The sequence below is a fragment of the Echeneis naucrates genome, chromosome 16, assembly GCF_900963305.1.
Source record: "Echeneis naucrates chromosome 16, fEcheNa1.1, whole genome shotgun sequence".
NCBI classification, from domain to species: domain Eukaryota; kingdom Metazoa; phylum Chordata; class Actinopteri; order Carangiformes; family Echeneidae; genus Echeneis; species Echeneis naucrates.
In genome coordinates, this window is record NC_042526.1 from 4,117,320 (window position 1) to 4,138,248 (window position 20,929).

General features: G+C 40.6%; 1 protein-coding gene across 1 annotated transcript in view; it reads right to left on the minus strand.

Moving 5' to 3' along the window:
- The window catches only part of hydin (HYDIN axonemal central pair apparatus protein), a 54,500-nt gene that overhangs the window by 7,722 nt on the left and 25,849 nt on the right, over nt 1-20,929 (minus strand). Inside the window, exons 23-72 of the mRNA XM_029522395.1 lie at nt 18,956-19,028; nt 18,475-18,684; nt 17,275-17,394; nt 17,149-17,190; nt 16,884-17,058; nt 16,492-16,622; nt 15,963-16,117; nt 15,453-15,589; nt 15,173-15,300; nt 14,911-15,024; nt 14,344-14,424; nt 14,090-14,239; nt 13,702-13,941; nt 13,094-13,223; nt 12,849-12,989; nt 12,525-12,695; nt 12,252-12,425; nt 11,749-11,927; nt 11,576-11,650; nt 11,043-11,226; nt 10,813-10,954; nt 10,390-10,546; nt 10,176-10,266; nt 9,947-10,050; nt 9,549-9,713; nt 8,982-9,188; nt 8,630-8,836; nt 7,812-8,047; nt 7,540-7,722; nt 7,148-7,267; nt 6,880-7,042; nt 6,626-6,795; nt 6,290-6,488; nt 6,080-6,173; nt 5,865-5,958; nt 5,583-5,751; nt 5,294-5,376; nt 4,997-5,152; nt 4,196-4,301; nt 3,662-3,866; nt 3,314-3,555; nt 3,072-3,220; nt 2,721-2,916; nt 2,446-2,554; nt 1,823-2,062; nt 1,500-1,642; nt 1,071-1,298; nt 823-983; nt 653-747; nt 305-533 (exon numbers count right to left, since the gene is read on the minus strand). Of these exons, the coding sequence (XP_029378255.1) occupies nt 305-533; nt 653-747; nt 823-983; nt 1,071-1,298; nt 1,500-1,642; nt 1,823-2,062; nt 2,446-2,554; nt 2,721-2,916; nt 3,072-3,220; nt 3,314-3,555; nt 3,662-3,866; nt 4,196-4,301; nt 4,997-5,152; nt 5,294-5,376; nt 5,583-5,751; nt 5,865-5,958; nt 6,080-6,173; nt 6,290-6,488; nt 6,626-6,795; nt 6,880-7,042; nt 7,148-7,267; nt 7,540-7,722; nt 7,812-8,047; nt 8,630-8,836; nt 8,982-9,188; nt 9,549-9,713; nt 9,947-10,050; nt 10,176-10,266; nt 10,390-10,546; nt 10,813-10,954; nt 11,043-11,226; nt 11,576-11,650; nt 11,749-11,927; nt 12,252-12,425; nt 12,525-12,695; nt 12,849-12,989; nt 13,094-13,223; nt 13,702-13,941; nt 14,090-14,239; nt 14,344-14,424; nt 14,911-15,024; nt 15,173-15,300; nt 15,453-15,589; nt 15,963-16,117; nt 16,492-16,622; nt 16,884-17,058; nt 17,149-17,190; nt 17,275-17,394; nt 18,475-18,684; nt 18,956-19,028 (7,653 nt within the window). The remainder of the gene's footprint in view (nt 1-304; nt 534-652; nt 748-822; nt 984-1,070; nt 1,299-1,499; nt 1,643-1,822; nt 2,063-2,445; nt 2,555-2,720; nt 2,917-3,071; nt 3,221-3,313; nt 3,556-3,661; nt 3,867-4,195; nt 4,302-4,996; nt 5,153-5,293; nt 5,377-5,582; nt 5,752-5,864; nt 5,959-6,079; nt 6,174-6,289; nt 6,489-6,625; nt 6,796-6,879; nt 7,043-7,147; nt 7,268-7,539; nt 7,723-7,811; nt 8,048-8,629; nt 8,837-8,981; nt 9,189-9,548; nt 9,714-9,946; nt 10,051-10,175; nt 10,267-10,389; nt 10,547-10,812; nt 10,955-11,042; nt 11,227-11,575; nt 11,651-11,748; nt 11,928-12,251; nt 12,426-12,524; nt 12,696-12,848; nt 12,990-13,093; nt 13,224-13,701; nt 13,942-14,089; nt 14,240-14,343; nt 14,425-14,910; nt 15,025-15,172; nt 15,301-15,452; nt 15,590-15,962; nt 16,118-16,491; nt 16,623-16,883; nt 17,059-17,148; nt 17,191-17,274; nt 17,395-18,474; nt 18,685-18,955; nt 19,029-20,929) is intronic.

Sequence of the window (20,929 nt, forward strand, 5' to 3'; positions counted from 1 at the left end):
AAGCAGCAATTTCAATATTCTTTTGAAAGCATTTCCACCTTGAAGAGGATAATTGATTAATTACTTTGGGCTAAGTTGTATTGTACATTTTACATCTATGTGTTTTTACCTCTTAATCTAAGTTGCGATTAACCTGGACTAGTGTTAATGTTTACCTAGTCAATGGGTCTGTATAAGCACAAATACAATTAATCCACAAGCTAGAACTCGAAACTCATTGTTATTTTGTTGGTTGGCACGCATTAACAACAAAGCTTAAAATTCCCTGTTAGTGTTTCCTGTATGATATTGACATTGTTTTTACCTGCAGAACAGTCTTCCCTGAAACTGGGCCAGTTCCAGGGGTGAAAAGCGAATGTTAAAGTTCTGGCTGGACCCAGGTTCAATCTCCCCGATGCTGGGCTCAACACTGAAAGGTGGCAGCTCAGGGCTCTGCAGCAGAAGAGACATGACACCAGCCAGAGCACTGGAAGGACGCGCTCCAATCAGGGATCCTGATGACCTGCTTCCTGGTCGAGAAACGGAGGTCTCATCTGTTATAGACAAGACATGCCCACATGTGTCCAGACCCTCTTTTAAAGCATTCAAATGTAAACAGGTTTGATAATGCTAAATGTGGGAAACTTTGTGGTATGCAGTATTACTGGAATACCTCCTTGGTCACTGTTGGCAGTTTTACTGTCGGGATCCATCAGGACGTCCCACGTAAATTCCAGTTTGACATTACCCTGATTCTCAATCTGAAGTCTGCACACAAACATGGTTTGCATCAGTTTTATCCAATAATGACCCAGCTTATACTGTGCACAGTGCCCGACTTACTGATGGAGTCTAGTCTGGAAAAGCATGGTGTCTTTGAAATGGATGGTTTCAGAGTTGCAGCTGAACTTCACATAGTCACAAACTGTGCTGATACGCAGTTCCAACTCCCACTGTGAGCCATCAACCACAGAGCAGCAGGGCTCGGGATCTGTCTTTATCACCTACGTGCATATATGATATGCTCAACTATAACTGTGAAGCTGTAACTTTCTTCAACATTTTGTTAACATTGCAACCAGAATCTGTACCTTATTCTTCCCAGGTTGCTGCGGTTGTGTTCCTGAAACCTGCTTTAGGTCATTCGACCACTGGACTGTCTTCTGTTGATCATCCCAGTCGACTACCTGCTCTATTGGCTGCTGGAACTCCACCTGACAAACTTTGCATTTCATCGAGTGGTTGTCCAAAGTTACTGGCTGACTAGAGCTAAAGGTAACTGTCACTTCCTTGGAACAACCGGCATGAAGGTGTCCCACCTGTAACAAAATGGATTCTTTTCAATCACATACAGCAAAGTGTGTAAAAAAAAAGGTGATACTTTCACAATAGATATATAAAAGGTATGTTAAAGTATGTATTGACACCACTTGGCTCAATACAAAAGCTTTGATTTTGTGTTTTTTATGATTAATCTTACTAGTGTATTGAATATATACTTCCTCCATTCGATGCTGTACCTGTGGTGAAAAGAAGACATGCAGTCCACGAGGAGGCCACTCAAACCGCACCACCTGGCTGCTGCTGTGGTTGGTCATGGTGAAACTCTCTTGATAGGAACAATCAACTTGGCAGTCGCCAAAATTTAGCAGCTCATAGTTACCTGTGAAAGAAGTGACTCATGGATAAGAAGCAAGTTTCAGTCATTCTAAATCACTATATTTACAGTTCTTCTAGTATTTCAGGACAAAGCTTCCACTGATGATTTGTATATCTACATTTTCCATCTTCCTCTCTATTTTTCCATGGGATAGTTCTTTTTTCTCTAGTATCCAGCACTTACCACTCTCATCATCTTCTGTATCCATCTCTTCAGAGGACCTGCGTATGTTGTTGAGAGAGACGATTTCCTGGTAAGTCTCTCCAGTCAGTCGGATGATGGTATTGCTGTACTGGTTGTGCTCCACCTGCAGGGTCATCTTGGCTTTCACACTCAGGGGCTCATAAGAGCAAAAATTGACCTCAAGCTTCGCCTGTTCATTTACATCCAGCCTCAGAACAGCTCTGTGCACAAAGGAATGCTCTGCAGAAGAAGAAAAAGGGAAAGACCATAGTATAGGAGAGCAGTCTATTATTAGCTCATAAAATAGCGGATTTTAGTTCAGAGCAACAGTTGCACTGAGAATTTTAAATATGTTTTTCAGTAAAATTAGAACATTTAACATAGCTTTTATTCCAAGTTCACATCAGAATATGAAGCTGTTGGGACTTTGTGTTGACAAGAGGACACAGCTGTATAGAAAAGACTACTAGATTACTGAGTCTAACCTATTTCAGTAGCAACAGAGACATTAGTGCATGAGTAGTGAACTATACCAGAGTGAAAAGAGCATCTTATCACATAAGCTTAACTATTAATTAAGCCTATGGAGATGCTTAATAGAGTTTTAGGAGTTTGGGTTGTACCTGAGTCGGTGGTGCCTTCCAGCTGTGTGGACTCAATTGAGCAGCAAGTGTTGCCAGAAGCAGCTTTGAGGGTGAACACACCATGTTTATCCAGCATGTCAAGTTGGACCTGCACAATGAATTCACGAAAACATTTGTTCCCATAATTCTCCGGTATCTTATCTACTGTATTCTGGCCACTGTGTCTCCAATGTCTCTAATCTAACAATGGAAAATTGGTTTCACTAATGGCCCACATTGATCAAAAAATATAAGGATAGATTAACGTTTCTCACATGAGCGGGGACATTTCCGTCATTCAGCAACACCAGGGGCAGGCTATGTTTCCGCCCTACCAATACCCGTCTGAACTGCAACATTGGACTTCCTCCACTGTTCCTCAGAGCTGGACGCACCACGCACACACTGGGCAAATTGCCCTCTCCCATTAGGTCAAACTCCAACACCTTGGTCTTAAATGTCGGTGTCATTCTGGATCCACAAGTGAAAAAAGAAGGCTGTGGTCAGCAAGATAAACAAACAGTCAAGAGAACTTCAAGTTGGCATGAACAATAGTATAAATATGACTGTTCATGCCAACTTGACAGATATATGTGTTTATCTAAACATTATATTTGTATATATACCTGTTGGTTCCATCCAATGTGGCCTCAAACACAGCGTTATATTGCTGCATCGTCTGTGGTGTGAAGTTGACCACAGCAAACGAATGTGACTGGCTAAGAATGCTTAGTGTTGTTGAAGGCAAATCAAAAACATCAATGTTGCGGGATGACTGCAAAGAAATAGAAGATATTATTCACCTGCTGTACCACAATCAGCAAGTTTGATTTACCCCTGTATCTCTTTCCCAAAGCTTTAATCCTACATGTCTTACCTTCACAGCACCATATTTTATAGCCAAGTTGAGCACACAGGGCACCTTGCTGTTGTTGGTGAATTTGAAGCGAGCCTGAGCAGTTTGTCCAACCAGGACTTTGTTGAAGATAAACTTGTTCTCATCCATGACATAAATGCCTTCAGCACTGCAAAATTGTTCAGAGGAAAGCTGGCTGCTGTTGTGGCACAGATGATGCTCTTCAAAAATGGATGCCATGTCTATGACTATGCCTGGGAAAGAAAAGAAGCAAAATTGGTCAAAAAACTTGTCTTGCCACCCCATAAATGTTTAAACAGCCATCAGTATCAGTGATTTTCTAAGAACCCCTGAACCCACCTGGCTTGCAGACTTCACACAGAAGTCTGTATGGTATGCCTTCAGGCTGGTCTGAGGGATCACGGTCACTGATGTCAATGAGCAAACTGTGGCTCCAGTTGCCCAGTTGTTCAGCCACACAGTCAACTGTCACCATCTGCTGAGACCCTGGCTGCAGGATCCCCGTGGAGGGTGACACTGAGAAGACGCCCGTGGTGAGGCGATTCTAAGGAATGAGCGGGACAGATGAAAAGAGATGAGAAATGAAGAGGGGTTAAGGGAGTCTTTATCAAAGGTTATTTAAGTGTTGGGCATGTATTTGTTAGTAGCATTAAAGTGAGATACAATACACAGTCTTAACTGTGACTGATTTTTCAGTCTATTTAGTCAGTAAAAAACTGCTGACAGACACCTGTTTTGAAATAATCAAACTAAACATTATTTTCTCTTGATTTGATAAGAAAATTGAGTTGTAACTTTACACAAACTCCCAGAGGGTTTATGCTTAAAAGACAAAATCCTGTGATATACTGACAGTGAGAAGCAGTATTTCACCTGTGTAATAGTGATGTCTTTCTGGAAGGACTCTCTTCTCACTTTACTGCAGGCACCAGCGGGCCTCCCGGAGTGGCTCTCCTGAGGCAACTTCTTACCTGGACCCCTGAGACCAGGACACAGTGAGAGAAACCACAATCTATTTTAAACATCTTTACAAAAACAAATTTTGACATCTACCTAACAGATAGAAAAAAAACATGTAACTTTTGGGAGTAGTTACTTATCAAGTCAAGCAAATCTTGGAACCCACAATGCATATTGTTCCCCTTTGTGGGAAATATAGATGTAGCTAATAGCTAACAACCAAATTCTAAAACATAATTGGTGCAATAACACAGGACATTTTTTATGCTTAATTGTGATTTATGCACATTCGTTAAATAATAAGATTGTAGGCTACTGTGTGCAATGAGCCGTAATGTGATGTTTCCTTATTTTAAAATACAGAATCCAGCAACTACCCACATAAGCAACATTAGTTTATTACTCCCCTCCTTTTCACTAGACTGTGATGCCTTCACAATCATATTAATGGTTCTAATCTTGTTCACAGAGAAAAACTAATTACATAACTACTGCATCACATAAGTGATATAAATTTCCATCAATATTTTTAGTTTAGAGTTTAAATTGTTCACTTTCACATGACATCGTAAAATGCAGCATGTTCTGCCTCGGACTGGTAATAAAATGAGGCTTCACTTAAATTTGACTCCAGGTTTCAACACATATGGGAGTAGATATGGCTCACCATGTAATGCAGCTCATTAACAAGCCAGGTGTGTTTTGTTCTCCTACCCAGATCTTGCCAGTAGTTCAGCGTCTGTGATCATACGATAGATGCTGAAGCGGGTCTCAAAGACTCCACTGTTCTCAATGGTGAAGCTCTGGCTTTTCTTGCTGCCGAAGACCAGTGGACCAAAGTTGAGGTCACATGCCGGTATGATCTTATACCTAAAGACAGACCGAAAAGACATTTATCACAATTTGTGCATAGGCCGAGTCTCAGATCTGCATTCAATAAACAATCTAAGAATCTTTAAGATTAGGATGGGATTTGAAATCTAAAATATAATATAGAAATTGAGTTTTAACCTGGAGAAGACAGACTGAACTGAAACCTTAATGGCTAAGATGGCTATGGTTTCCCCTCCATTCCCAATGTTGGGCTCAATCACCTGTAAAAGAAAAGTTAAGCTAGTCATTTCTTTTTTTTTTTTTAATGAAACACTTCTATCCATAGAGCAGCAGTTATCATAACAATATCTAAAGTTCGGGAAAACCAAAAAATTGATAATAAGGTTAGAGAATACTTTTTCCATTCCACCATTACTTCAGTATCTAGTTAAACCTCTAAGTCATTAAACCAGTGTGCGGTTCAGACCTGGCAAGACAGAGCAGGTTGCTCTCTAATTAAGACTTCAGTATTGGTTACACAGGCGATCTGCACTGTTGTTGGCTTCTCATGGGGCATCAGAGTACCACGCTGGGGGGACACTGTGAAAATGGAGTTTAGGTTTGGCTGGGTTGGGTCAGTCTGCTCAAATGAAAACCTTGTAAACAAAAAGGAAAGAAAGTGAGAGGGAAAAGAGTTAATTTCATTTGGAACTAGAAACTGAAATAGAACCAATTTTGGATTCACACTTGAATACTGTGGTAATTTCACCTGTAGGCTATTTCGTATTTTCCTTGGTTTTTCATTCTGAGAGAGAGTTTGGCCTCTTCAAAGACTTTGATGGTTCCATAGTCCAGGGAGCCATCTGCCACAAGCAAATTATTTTGTTATTTATTTATTTTTATTTTCATTACATCAGCAGCAGCTTTGTTCTTGTGGTGAATACTGCCACCTTACAACAAGAGGAAGTTAAATAAAGTTTCTACCTGGTGAAATGTCCAGAGCTATATCATAAGCTTCAGCTGTGACCATTATGTTTTCAGTGTGTACAATGCCAAGAATCTTCTCCACATCAGACACCTAAATCAAAACACAAAAGCTATCAACAAATATATATATATAAAGAGATTATGAAATACATCGCCCCTGCCCATTTTTATCTGACCTAGACTTCCACATTCTTCCTTATATCTCACCTCCAATCGTAGGATCTTCTTAATGTGGAGTGGCCTCCGAGCCCTAAAGTGTAGGCTCAGAGGGAAAGATGAGTCAGGTGAGATGATGCCCTGATCCTGTGGCACACTGAACTCATCACCCAATTCCTCCACACCCTGTAGTCTCCAGGATACAGGAAGAGCTGTCTTATTATGTAGCATCAATCTATGGCTGTCCCGCCTAGAGTGAGGGATGGAAGAGAGGACGGTTAATCAAAGAAAAGAATATTTATGTATATTTATAATTTAGATTTTATTTAGTCTTTCTTTATACTGGGTTCATTGTGCTTTGGGGATTAGGAATAAAATTTTTGGTACCTGTGCAGCAAAATCCTGTCAAAATGCAAATGCTTGCTTTCTAACTCCAGCTCTGGCCGGACGCCCCAGCAGGAGAGCTTGATGATGACGGTCTCTGGGTTGTCCTTGATACAGCAAACTACGCTGTCGTTCATCTGTCCCACTTTTGTTGGGTAGGCCCACACTGTTAACTCCTAACAGGTAGAAGACAGGAAAATATTCACTTACACTACTGTCATAACACAAGTGCGTTAATTCCACAGACAGCACTACGCTACCTTTTTCTGGTCTGGTTTAAGAGTCATGGTTGGGGGGTCCAGTAGATATGTTGTGGCCTGTGTGTCATGCTGGAAGTGAAACTGGACTTCGGCCTCCAGACCTGAATTGTTACGAATGACCAATCTCTCTGTGTTCTCTGGGTACCTATTTTCTTTATATCTGCACAAAAGTAGACGTGCTGTGAAACTGTAAACCATGCTGTGAATATGAAGGCAAAGAATGATCAAAGAGACTTATCTTTTCACTGCTGTCCCTCTGTCTCACCTGTCTCTGGTCTTGCTACAAAGAAGTGGTCCAAACTCAAAATAACCAGGTTTGACTATATAGGTCTTCTGAAGCCCACTTTCCATTTGTTGCACCTTTTTACTAAGAGCAAAAAGAGTCCTGTAGAAACAAAATGATAACTTGAATATTTTCACAACACATTTCATTTGAAAACACAGAGCAAGATGTGTATGTGTTTGTTAGCAGGACTGCTAACACCAGGAGTTACTCTTCAGAGGTCATTGTGTTGTGTAGCCTTGTTGTGTGATCCATGGATGGATTGAGGTTTTCTGACATGCATTTGTATCTGTAAGTCCCCTCAATTCATCTCCCGTTCCTTCATCTGTAGCAGTTATACTACCGTTCGGCATTACTAAACAAGGCTGACTGACCTGTAGTCTGTGCAGATGGAGGGGTAGGTACAAATTCCTCTGCAGAGTAGTTGATAATGTCTCTGTGTCCCGAGTAGCTCAAAGTTGAATGTCTGTTCAAACGTCCCCAGGCTGTCTGAGTAGAACCAGATCTTCAGAACAACTTCACTATTGGCTGGTACCACCCACCGAAATTTTTTCAGGCTGCATGAGAATACATCTGCAATTAGTAACAAGGCTGAAACAAAAAATATCTCAATGTGTGCCTGTAGAATAAGTGTGTTTTCCCTTGCCTCTGGTTACGTTTCAGCTCTAAGGTTCCATGGTGTTGGTCTTGTTCAGCGCTGTCAGATGTGGTGGAGGGGCCAACAGGTGAGCGCGACCGGTCTGAGCCTTTTGCTTTTGTCTTGGCCGAAGCTCGTGCTTTGCTTCGCTGACTCTCTCTGCTCTTTTTCTCCTTGTCCTTTGTTGTCTCCTTAATGCTGACCCGACTGCGGGCTTTAGACGATGCTGCTTTCACTGCCTCTTCCTTAAGTTAGCATGAGTACACACAAGCACAAACATCATTCTGATTTAAGAATTGTTAAAGGTAAGATCAGTTTGGATTCACAAAACTGTGTGGCATGATAGAGATACAGAAACTTTTGTGGCAATTGAGTTGTTAGTGGCAACAAGGCCTCAAACAGCTTCTTCCCCATGGCTGTGAGGAGACTGCTGCAGGACTCATGACACCAGGCCCCCCCATCACACACACACAACTAGTACCTCCCAGCCCAACGGACAACTGCAATAAACCTATTTGCAGAGACCAAGTACATAACTATTTATGTAAAACATTTACTTTAATGGCACTTTATCTTTTGTTGCCGTTTTTTTAATTTCTTCTTGATTTTACTTTGAATGTGTCACGTAGCTGCTATCCAGGAGATGCTGCCAAGCGAAATTTCGTTGTATTCTGTACAATGACAATAAAGCTTCTTACTTACTTACTTAATCTTAAATAAAGACCACATTTCTGCTAAATACTGCAGTTTCATGTCACAAAAAAGATTTGCCTTCTGTTTGTATGTGTATACATAAATTTAAGTGCACCTGGTGAAATTACAATTACCTTTATAACTGATGCTTGTATATCCTCCTCTAAATCTTTCTTGTCCTCACCCTGCTCATCCTGCCCTGACGGAACTAGGAAGGTGAAACAGTCACAGGTGAGTTGATGGATAATTTGCTCTCTCTGTTTGGGGAAAGGAACAATAGAGAAGGTGACAGGCGGAGAGATGGGTGGGCTTTTTGGTCCCAACTCCAAATTATCCAAAACCTAAAGGAGAGAGGAAAGAAAACAGATCAAGACGTTATGACAGATTTGTGAAATGCAATCAACCAAATTTATAGAAAAACTAATGTTGGGAAGAAACATACTATAATTTACACCAACAAGAAACACAAAAAAATGTAAGACATACCTCATCCAGTGGAGGAAGGGTGCTGCCTTTTAACAGCTCTGTGGCACTCAGTTCGTCTTTCTCTGTGACATATACAATATGAGGGATGATTTCCTGTGGAGACATCTGGTCTCCTGCTCTTTCTGCATCACCTGGTGCTGCCACCTGACTGGGCATCGGAGACATGATCTTGCTATTGGCCTTTGCATTCCTCTTGCCACCAGGACTCTGTGTGCACACAATGATGATGATTGATAGGATCCAGCAGTTCTGATCGTGTCATGCTCTAAAACATTCTGTGTGTCATTTAAAGAATTATTTCCATTCCATTTTTTCTTGTTCAGTAAATTAGTAATTATGTTAATGTTTCACTCTCTGTTTACAATATTTTTCCAGTACCACTCAAACTGTTGGGCACTTTAAAACTACCTGAAAATAAAAAAATATACAATGTTGGAATAGTAAGAAAAAGACCAGTAATGATAATTTTCCTAACTTTCCTGATTAATATTTCTGGTAGCTGCAGAGGAATGGACACCAGCTACATAATCATTGGTATGAGTTGGTTTGGTATTTTGGTCAACAAACCGGTTTCTCTGTTGGGGCATCCTCTGGCACTGGCGGGGCCTCTCCACTGGGGAGGGGGACCAGCAACACGCCTTGAGCCCGGTCCCAGTACTGCAGGATGTGTTCAACCTCCGCTCGACTTTGTTCATACACAATGAACTGAGACTGCAGCTCACCCACACTGCACTGGAGAGGGGAACAAAAGCAGGAAGTTTACATCGTCTATGTGTAGCTGTTAGGATGATAAAGACAAACGCTGCATCTGTCTGCCAAGCAACTCCAAAGCAGAATATTTTTAACTATGCTTAACACTGGCGACGTGAGATTGACTCAGTGCTGAGATACTCTGCTGCCCAGCCATTTGTAACCAGAAGTGTACATTATAATGTCAGTATAATGTCAATGTATAGTAACTATACCTTTTCTTTCTCCAGCCTTTCTGTGAGTTCAGGAGACTCTGCATATGCTGCTTTGGTTTCTTCTGAGTGCTTCTGTGTATCATCATTTTCTTTGCTATGATGCCCTGCAGCAACAAAGAAGACCATATGTCAGAAACTAACAAATGAGATTGTAGTTTACTTTGTTGTTACTTTTCGTGTTATAATTTAAAGCTTAAATTTTTTGTCAGAAAAGAAAAGGAGTTGGCACCTTCAATTAAATTATGTTGCTCTCCTGCATCCACTAGTGACTCTTTAGAGTTCTCACAAGATGTCCTCTGTCCATTCACTGCATCTGTTAACTGAAGAGGAAAGGAAACATTAAATCTGAAGGGGAATTAGCATATGTGCCTTGTGTGTGCTTATGACATGCTTTAGATGCATTTTGGTTCACAGTAGAGTGTTTGAACGGGACATTTACAGACCTGCTTTCCTTCTATTAAGCTCTTCTTCTTTGACACCTCTTTGGTATCTTTCTTTCCAACCTTTTTACTCTTTTTCTTTAACTCTTCTTCTCTCATCCTCTTCATCTCCTCTTGTTGCTTCTTTTCCTCCTGCTCTTTAACTGTTTGCTCATGCACCCTTTAAAAAAAATACAAGTATGCACACTTAACATACATTTTTTATGGTTGTAATATTTGTATTATTTGGAATGAATAAAAATGTTGGGTGTAACTAACACAAGCAAATAATCCAGCATTAATATTCTGTTCCCCTTGGTATCATTATAATCTGTCACCAATTTAGTGTAAAGTTAATTTTAAACAATTACGCAAAAGACCATTTTTGAATAACATTTAGGAGGGATCCTTGCGTGGGGTCCAGTGTGGCCACCCACCAGCCAGTACCTGAGCTTCTTCTGTCTGAGTTTCTCTCTGTGCAGCTGAGTTATATGCTCCTTCTGCTCCTCTGGCAGAGCAGCATACTTCTCCTCATCTAGATCTTGTAACCACCGCTCCTCCCTGTCCACTTTCTCCCTCTGCAGAGCCTCTAAACGACACAGACACACAATGCCATTGACCTTACTGAATTAATGTGTATATACAATTCGCTGTATTTGTGCTGGTGCAGTTGTTACCCTCAGTTTCCCTCTGTGCCTTCTCCCGTGCCTTCAGGGCTATATAGGAGTCAGATAAATTGACGACATAGATGTGTTTGCGGTTATTAAAGGCCTTAAGGACAACCTGCAGTGTGCTTGCTGCTGATGGAGTGTACACTGACTTCAGGCCATCGATCACTATGCCACGGCGACAGTCACTTAACTGTTATCACAGCAGCAGCAATGCCAACAACAGTAATAAGTTGAAGAGAGAAAAGATGAGAAGACAAAAGTGAGAGTTAAATTAAAAAATTAAACGTTTTTTAAAGGTTAGACAGTAATATTTATCAGATCTGTAAGTTTATAAATGGTGTAACATAGTAACATCCCCTTTCACTTGACTTTGGATAACCTTTTTGATGTGTGAATGTTTAATTTAAGTTTTAATTGACTTGTATATCTGGTCCATTTACACAGCACCCTAGTAGTTAACTTTGTAGTTTCAAAGTTTAAAGGCAACTGCTGCCATGTTTCTGAAGGGTTAGGGTTAGTGTTAAAACTGTGTCTCTTACCTGAAATCTCTCTGCCAGAATATCAACCAGTACTTGTTTAGGTAAGAGAGTGCTGAGTATGGCCACATTTACTCCCTGAAGCAAAATCATACCAAAGGAATTCTTAATTTTATTTGATGATTTAACTCCTGTGTGTAACACAAAATATGAACAGAAGATTTGAGAGAATTTACCAGACAGAGAGCAATGTGTGCACTGTCAGACCCCTGAGGATATTTGGAGCCATTTCTGCTGCAGTGAGCCTCACTGGGTTTTGGAAAACTTGGCTCAGTATTGAGTGAAGCTGTAGCTGGCTCTGATGCTTGAAGATGTACTGTATGTCCCAGTTCTGTGGTACCTTCAGTGGCCTGAACTGGGAGCAAGCAGATACTGTAAGAGTATGATTCTGCAGGAGTGTCCCGCCTTATTAAGGAAGATTTATAGTAGCTAATTACAAGCACAGTGCTGCCTGACACAATTAACATCTTTACAGTTAAACACTGAGCTGTTCCTCAGTTTGTCATGGATTAAACTGTTTGTTAATTTGCCAATGGAGAGCACAGTATAGCCTTTCTAATCTTTCCATCACAACCCACTTCTACAGTATAACTTTTAACTTTTACACGACTGCAACTTCCCAAACACAAAAAAAGATTTGAAAGAACTGCATTGTATTGTATCATTATATTGTACTTACCAGTGGCCCCAGCCTCCCTATTGGCATGCTCAGCAGCAGCAGAGTGATAGAGCTCTTTTGCTGTCAGGCTAACAGGTGACGTGCCATGCATCAGCACATCAGTAACCACGGCGTCAACACTCAGACAAGCTCCACCATAGTAATGAGCCAGAGCTACCGCTGTGCTGCTCTCACCTGAAAAAGTGTAGAAAAAGGGATATGTGCAACTTCGTCCATCATCAAGTACTTTATTTCTTTTAATTTTCCCGAATGAAAGAGCCACTGTTTTTTTACCTGTGAGTGGGGCACCATACACAATAACAGCAACACCTCTGCGGTTGCATGCAGCCAGACTTTCAGGAGACAAGTCAACACACATGTGGCGGGCAATTGCTCTGGAGACGGGGGTCATTTCAAGCTGTCCCACCCTTTGACTGCCTCTCTCACTGGTCATTTCTGAAATGACTGAAATCACAAGCGAAAACTTCAAAAAGAAAAAAATCAAAGAGATTTAAATTCAAGTTTGAGGTGATGATATGCTAATTACAAAATGACAAATTTATCAATCTTCTTTTATGATCACATCATGAGTTTCGTCTCTGAAAAGGTGGTACTCACAAGACTCTGCAGTTTTCACGCTGCTTGCATGGAGTTCTTCTTTACCATCTGGTGGGTGGGAATCATTTTCATTGGACTTCTTTTCGCCCACCTGTGTGTCGTCATTCTCAGTCTTTTCTTTATCCAAATCGTCATTCAGCTCTGGCGCACAGAGGAACACTAATTAAAATAGGTACGTACTGATCATCCACGCAGCTATGTGATTTTAGTGCTTGTAAGTGAAAGTGTGTGATGTCTGCTGTTACCATCATCTTTCTGCTGGGAGCAATGCTCCTTATAGTACTCAAGCAGTTCTATAGGAAGACTTTCTCCAGGGACCCTGGGGGGCAGCATTAATATATTGTTCTCATTGTAGCCTTGCATCATACGCAGGATCTGAATAGGGTGGCAAAAGTGGTGGAAAGAAAAAAAATTAAGCTAAGGGAAGCAAATTGCTGAAAATTAAATGTTGATTAATTAGATTCTCTAATCTAATGGTGGTGGTGAGGAAACAATGTTTCTATTTAAGGGCAGCTCATTCGTTCTTGATTGTAGCTACCATGTATGAACACATATTTCTTCAGTTACAGGTCCACAATAATATGAATATAAATATATAAAGATACCATAATATTTAGTTCCAACATAGGAATCTGTAATTGATTTCTATGATTGATGATCTTGCTCCCCCCTGGTGGATGAACAGTTTATAACATCTTCTAGATTAAAGAGTTTTGCTTTAGTCACTCACACAAGGTGTTTTACTTAAAGTGAGACCTGAGAAGATTTGATAAATGCAGATAAACGTAACATTACAGATTACAATTTTGATTGCAGCACTGTTTCTTGCGTTCGCCCTTTAACTCAGAGCTACCTTTTCATCCTTGAGATACTGTGTGTCAAACTCCAGAGAGTAGAACTCAACGGGGAAAGAGCAGGGGTTTTTGACTATGACCTCAGCTTCAGTCTCAACACTGAGGGGAAGGCAAGGCCCCAACTCCAGAACCAATGGGCAAAACTCAAGTGTTGGCTCCTCACCCCGGCCCTGGGCTGTAATAAATACCAGCTGGGTGCTTTCAGCCACACGAACCACAAGCCGTCGGTTGTAAGCATGCTGCAGAGACATATAAATTAGGTCATGCTCTGTATTTTAAAGAGCTGCTTTACGCAATTAATCCCACCATTTCGTCAAAGCAGTGACTTTCATAATGCTGTGACGCTTATGCATCACGTAAAACTCTAACATCAATAAAGCTCCTTACCCCTTCAGCAGGACTGAATTTTATCTGCACATTGACTCGTTCGCCTGGAGTCAGCACGCCAGAGGCAGGAATCATCTGAAACACCACTGGAGGTGGATGCTGCTCCTGCAAGACTTTTTTACGCTGGTGTAAAGGCAGAAACTTATCTACCTGAATGAAAGCCAGAACATATGTAGGAGTCAGCTTATTTGCTTTTATGTATCTATGCATATGATGCAGATGTAGAATTTCCATTAAAATGAAAATTATTGCACCTTTTTAAAAGGCTTTACGTCCTCAGCAATGCTCCAATGGCAGGGCACAAGCTCATGATTCAGTAGCTGTATCATCCTTATCTGATGTGGGAAGTTATAAAACACAAGACCTGTAAGATTTTTAGCAAAAGCCTGACTACTCTCTCATGTCTGGCCATTCACTAAACTTGATCAAAGTGCTACTTTGCTAAGTTGCTCTAATGAAAACTTTTAAGAAAAGTCACTGGAAATTATTAAGGAAACCTGAATTTCAGTTGGCAATCACAAGATGTCACTACAGCAAGGCAGCTTACTGCTCTCTAATGAGTCTTTGTGTGCCTTGCATTCACTCTCTAATGTTGTGCTCCTACTTTCCTGTTCACCTTCTACTGACAATGTTATCACACAAAGCAGCATAAAATGGGCAGTTATCTAATTTTAGTTTGCATAACTTAACAGAGATTGTACACGTATATACAAATGTTTAACACACCATTTTTGTTCATCCAAGATTGTTAGAAAAATCTTTGTGGTGCTTCATAATAGTGTCCCACAGTTATCTCCCATCTCATCATACTCCTGACTTACCTGACACATGCCACACTGTAAAGTGTCAAACTGCAGTGTGTCAGTGGAAACCTTAACTGCCGGCACGGTTACTACTGCACCCAGCTGCACCTGCACCATTGGGCCACCAGCAACCTGTAAAACCAGTAATAATTATCTCTAGAGCAAGGCTACAATATTGATTAACGTGTCAAACAAAAACCGACTCTTTGGAAATTTCACACTGAAAGGGAAACAATGGCAGTTTGTGCTTATATGCATGTTTGTGTGAGTCCAAATGTACCTTTATGGGCATGATTACACATATGTCCCCCGTCTGTAGATTGGCTTCCTGCGGATCAAATTTAACTGTGAAAGTTTGTGTCTCACCACAGGGCAGGTTCTTCACTCTTTCAAAGTCAACACTGAATCCTTTAAAGAAAAAACAACCAAATACGTTTTTTACCATTTAAGAATTGCATATTGTTATATTGTGGGAAAACAATACTTTGATATTATATTTCATGAGAAGCAGAGACAAAAAACTTAAAATGCCACAACTGTTTAGCCATGCACTGTGTCACCTGTGCCACTGAGAGGTTTGCGATTGGCATGGAAGGACACAGGTAGGGATCCAGTATTTGTGACATTCACAGTATGACTGAAGACTTTGCCAGGAATGACATGACCAAAATCCAGAATGTACTCTGGGAGCAGGAACCTGTGGGGGGATGAAGAAATAAATGAGGCATAAGTCTGTTTACTGAAGACTTTAGTCATGGGCAATTCAGTACAACTGATTCAAGTTGTCATCATGACAAAATTAGTTTTAAACAAATCATGATTTCAACCAAATCAACACAGTTGCTTTTATTTTTGTTTTACAGAAGTGCTTTCATTTTCACAGAACACTATGGTGCGGGTGAAAACAGTGAATGCGCCCCATTGAATCTGCAAATACTACAGAACAAATACATGCACAGCCAGAAATGATTGTTTAACCAAGGCTTTAAATTCCAAAACATTATTCTCACTTCAGTCCACTGAGTGTGCCATCTGTCAAACAAAGGGTGTGTGTGTATCTTTGCTCATACTTGCTAAGGTTGTTCCACTGTCTGGAGGACCCTCCTGAGTCTCTGTAGTTCAGAAAGCTACCAGAGCTACCCGAGCCACTAAAGCTACCAGTCACAGTAAGAGCGTTCTCTTTGACCAGTTCCCTCTCAATCTCCATGTGAAGCAACTCTTCATACTGGAGGCAGCATGCCAAAAAGGGAAAGAGGAGAGGCAGACAGATGGAGATGTAAATACACAATTTAAACAAGAACAACAAGGTACAGTTACATAAGCAATAAACAGTCAGACCCTATTAGAACAACAATTAAAGTTATCTGCAAATCTGTTTTTACCAGTCATAATAAATGAAAACGGTTTCTAACAATTTATTCTAAGATAGAGTTTGTTGCCTGAAATAGTCCAGGGACATGTCACAATCAAGGAATTTGTGGTAGTTTTCTTTTGTACTGTGGATTGGCACAAAACAACTTCACATGATCCTTAAAAAGATATTTAAGAGTACAAAGTTTCCACTCCAGTACATCAATGCTGTTTATTTAAGCCACTGACCGTGAGCGTGCAGCTGGCTTTTGTTGTTGCTCCGCCACCAGTAGTATTTCCATTCTTATGTTCCTTTCTGACTCCACTTGCTTCCAAAGCTGCCCTGGCCTTCTTAACCACATCACTGTAGCACTCCTCTGCTGCAAAAGATTCATAGTGTCACACCAGTGCAGACAAAAAAAGTTGGCTCAATGAGATTCAAGAGATTCAGTGCTTTCTCATATAAAATATGTCAGAGGGGGTCTCCAAACATAAGAAATTACGTACTTCTTAGAGTGCAGAAAATACACTTTGGATGAAATGACAGCACAGAGATTGAAAAAAAAAAGAACATTCAATTCTCTTTGGAAATGTTCTTCCATTGAATGTATGAGTGTGTAAGAGTCAATATGTATGCATACGGAGGCTTCTAGGCAAATTCAGGCTAATCCTTGGAAACACTCCCTCTCCGGTCACGGTGATGTCCTGAAGTGGCAAATAAGCCACCTGGAGCTGAAGCCGCTTCACAAACTCCTCTGGGATGCCGGGGAGGTAGCATACACGCAGACATTGCTCTGCACCAGCATCTATGTAACCCTGACACATGCACAAAAAAAAACATCCTTGTTCAAAGCTACATAATGATTGAACCCTCATGACAGAAAATGTCTCCAGCAAAAAGCTCACCTGGCTGGGGATCACCATGAGCTGGCCAGGTCTGACTTTTAGCTCCCCTTCATTTTGCCCATTATCTTTTTCCAGCCTTGCATCAAGCTGCTGCTCATCGTCCTCTAGGGCCTTCCCCTGACCCACCATCTCCTCATTAACATCATCCTCCTCTTCTTCCCTTTGAGGGAAAATGATGTTGAATTTGAAGCCCACTTTTCCAGTATTCTTAAGGGTCACCTCTGCTTCCCCTAAGTGATCAAAAAGCTGCAAAAAAAATGATTATGAAGTGAGAGGCAACAGAGTTCAGGTCAGTTGAGCTTAAAGGGTTGGTGTTTCAGCACTTCCTAACTACTATGGATGCATCTAATGTTTGTACACAAGAGGGCAACTCTGCGGACAAAAGAAGGGGAAAGCAAGATAAAAAAGAAAGTAAGCAACAGAATGGAGCTGAACAGACAGGAAGGTCAGAGAAATGATCTACTGAATCACTCATTTTAATTTAATCAAAAATCAATACGTCCTTGTTTTGAATATCAATGATAACTGATCTGGGTGGCTTGTATGCTTACAGAGGGAGTGCAACGGCAAAACACCAAACTGTGAAAAACTACAGTGGCATTCTAAGTCTTTGAAATTCAAAAGAGTGGGGAAAAAAACATTTTGTTGTTAACAGTAGATATTATGTCTTTAAATACTGTGTATCCTAATAATATGCACTCATTTGATTGTGAGATGACAGGGAAAAAAAATTTGACAGTCACAGTCAACAAAAGCCAATAATTAGAGACAAATTTGACCTATGCAGTGAACATATGTATCACAATTCCCTCAGGACTGTCAAAGTCATTTTTTTAAATGCCAGAACACATAATTTCCCCAAGTTTTGCAAAATACAAATTAGTTTTGTGTGACATATTATGCCACACATGGGTGAGCAAACAGATGGTAAAGGAAGAAAATGGACAAGAAATGCAGGATAACAAGACAACAAAGAGGCAAATTAAGAGCAAATTTAGGAAACCTGAGTGTTGTCTTCACACAAACCCAACAAACAGCAGTAAATCCTGTCTACATTGCCATTACCAGCAATCTCTAACTCCAATTGTGGCCCTTTGTCCTGGCCAGAAAAGCCTATACTTACTTATCACTCTGTCTCTATACGGGCCTATTGAGTCCATGACAGATTTTACCAAGGGGATAGACAGAAAAAATATAATAATAATAATAATAATAATAATAATAATATAATAAGTCTAATGTGTAAAATTAGCATTTGGCTGGTGAAGCTTGTTGTGATGAAAGACTGAGAAGGAAACTCAGAATGAAGGATCCATGCATACGTACCTGCACACCAAAATCAATGTGAGTGAAGTCAAGGCTGTAGCTGATTATTGATGCTTCTCCTCTGAGCTCGATTTCATACGTAGGGCCTTCCTCTACGTGACACTGAGCTGCCACTTCTCTGCTGATGTGTTTGTGGCCGTAGAAGGAGAATGTGACAAGCTGCTGTTCTCCAGGTTGGAGATGTCCGTACATCGGCAAGATATCAAAAACCTAAAGAAAACAGGAAAATCATAAACACAGTATCGTCCAGTATTTAAAATTCTAAGATTCTCACCACTCCATTACATCGATGTATAAGAAAGTAGAAAAAACACACTGATTGAAGAATTTCTACAATGATGACTTACAATGGAATAAGGTGTATGTATGTGGTTCACAGACACAGACACACAGAATAACTTGCCCATGAGCTGCTCTCTTCATCCCCTGACTGGAAATCTCAGGGAAGCCCTTATTTGTTTATATATGTGCAACTCCCTACCTCTTCCACATGGACAGGACACCGTGTGCTGCCCTCTTCATATACACCAGGCCTGGGGCTAAGAGGGACTGGACTGCCAGGACAAGGTGTTTTAGGAGAACCACTTCTCTTTTCAGTCTCATTTTCTGGATTTTCTTGCTCTTCTTGCTGTTCTGGCATGACCGTCTCTCTATGATGGTACAAACATTATAAAACATCCCTTTGTTTATTTTCCTCACAACTACACAGGCATGTAATAGTGTCAATGGAACATAGGACAAAAATCCTCTAATAGTAGAGATATGAATGAAATTATTGACTCTACCTTTATGGAAATTCAGATGCCTGCACAGAAAATACAGAATTGAGTAAATGGCATTTTGATATACATCTATATACAACCCAAGTAAGGAAGAAGCTCTGTCGCACCCACACCCTGAAGAACTCTGATTCTTATTTTCTCTCTGTTCTACTCTCTTCTTCCCTGTGGGATCAGACTGGGTGCATCCATCAAGTTAATTAAACAGAGTGTTCTATAATTAAGAGGAATTTTAATAGGCAAGCAGCAGGAAACAGGTCAGGATAGATTGCATCGAAGTGCTGAATAAACATGGAAGAGAATGAAAGAGATTTAGTGAGTGAGGCCATCTCAAAGCTGGACTGGAAGGTTCTATTAAATCACTGAACGCTGGTTATGCTATTGCCATCATGTGCCAGCATGAATGTGTGTAAATATGTGTGTTTGTGTGTATTTTTCACTTTGTGGGGAGCTCGATTTCTTTGCATGATCATATTTTGGGACGTGCCTCGCTTAAGAGGAAGAAAGGCTAGTTTCTAGGAAGAGAAATAATGTTTTCAGGCTGCTACAGTTCTGGTGTGTTTGGTTATGCAGGGATGATAGTGCTGCCACCAGCAGGGGGCACTGTTATATGGCCAATCTATGATACATGCTGTTTAAAGCTGCACCCTGGCCTGATGATCTGATTTGCAATCACAAATTAGCAGGTCAAGCAATGAAAGATGTAAGGAAGAACAAATGCTGTAGGTCAAGAACTTCAAAAACAGTGTGTATTTGGTAGACGAGAAGTAGCGAGTTCCCGTAAAGAGCATTTCAGCTCCATGCAGAAAGAAGAAGCTTTTTCAAATATGTCTCTCCAAGAGACAGAAACCCACTGGTGCAGACATGGGAACAGATGGTGAGACAGCAGATGATATCACTGCAAGAGCCCAGCTCAAAACACAAATAGCCTGCTCTGACATTCTGATGTCTGCCTTTTTCTTTCATATATTGTTTCTTACATGCACACCGTGGGTGTGATTTTGTTTTCATATGTTCAGTCACACTGAAACTCTACACGTTTAAGTCTATGGAACAGAAATATCTCACTTCAACAGTTAACAGGAGTGACAAAAGTTTGCTGCGCAGAGGATGGATCACAGTACCGTGAGTCAGAGTGCGTATGTGTGTGTGGAGAGGGGAATTTTGGGATTAAGGCTAGAGGTGGGATAGAGAGAGGGACTCTCTCAGCTTTATTTCTTATAAAATCTACACAGGTATTTTTCAGCAGCCAAAAGCACAACAATATTTTGTATTATGATACCAGAGAGAATTTGAAGGTTTGGTTGCTTCAACTATAGATCCAATTTAACAAAAATATGTTGATCATGTAAATCAAAAAGATTTGCAGGTTTATAAGCACACGTCTGTAGTACATGATTCCTTTTGGACAGAGTAGTCAGCTTTCCAGTTTACTTCTTGCTGACGGAGTTCCAAAAACAGAGAAGTTACAGTATTTGAATGTATTGTGCTACCTTTATCCATCATTGGAATAGAAGGACTGAAAAGAGTTAGCTCCATTGAAATTTCCCTCTCCAAGGGCTGCAGTGTAATTACTGATAGGGATGTAATTAGTTGGCTAGATAGTGCCAGTTTTGTGAGCAAGAAAGAGAGTCTTGAGACGGAGTGTGTGCCCACAGAGTGAGGTCTCCAATTAA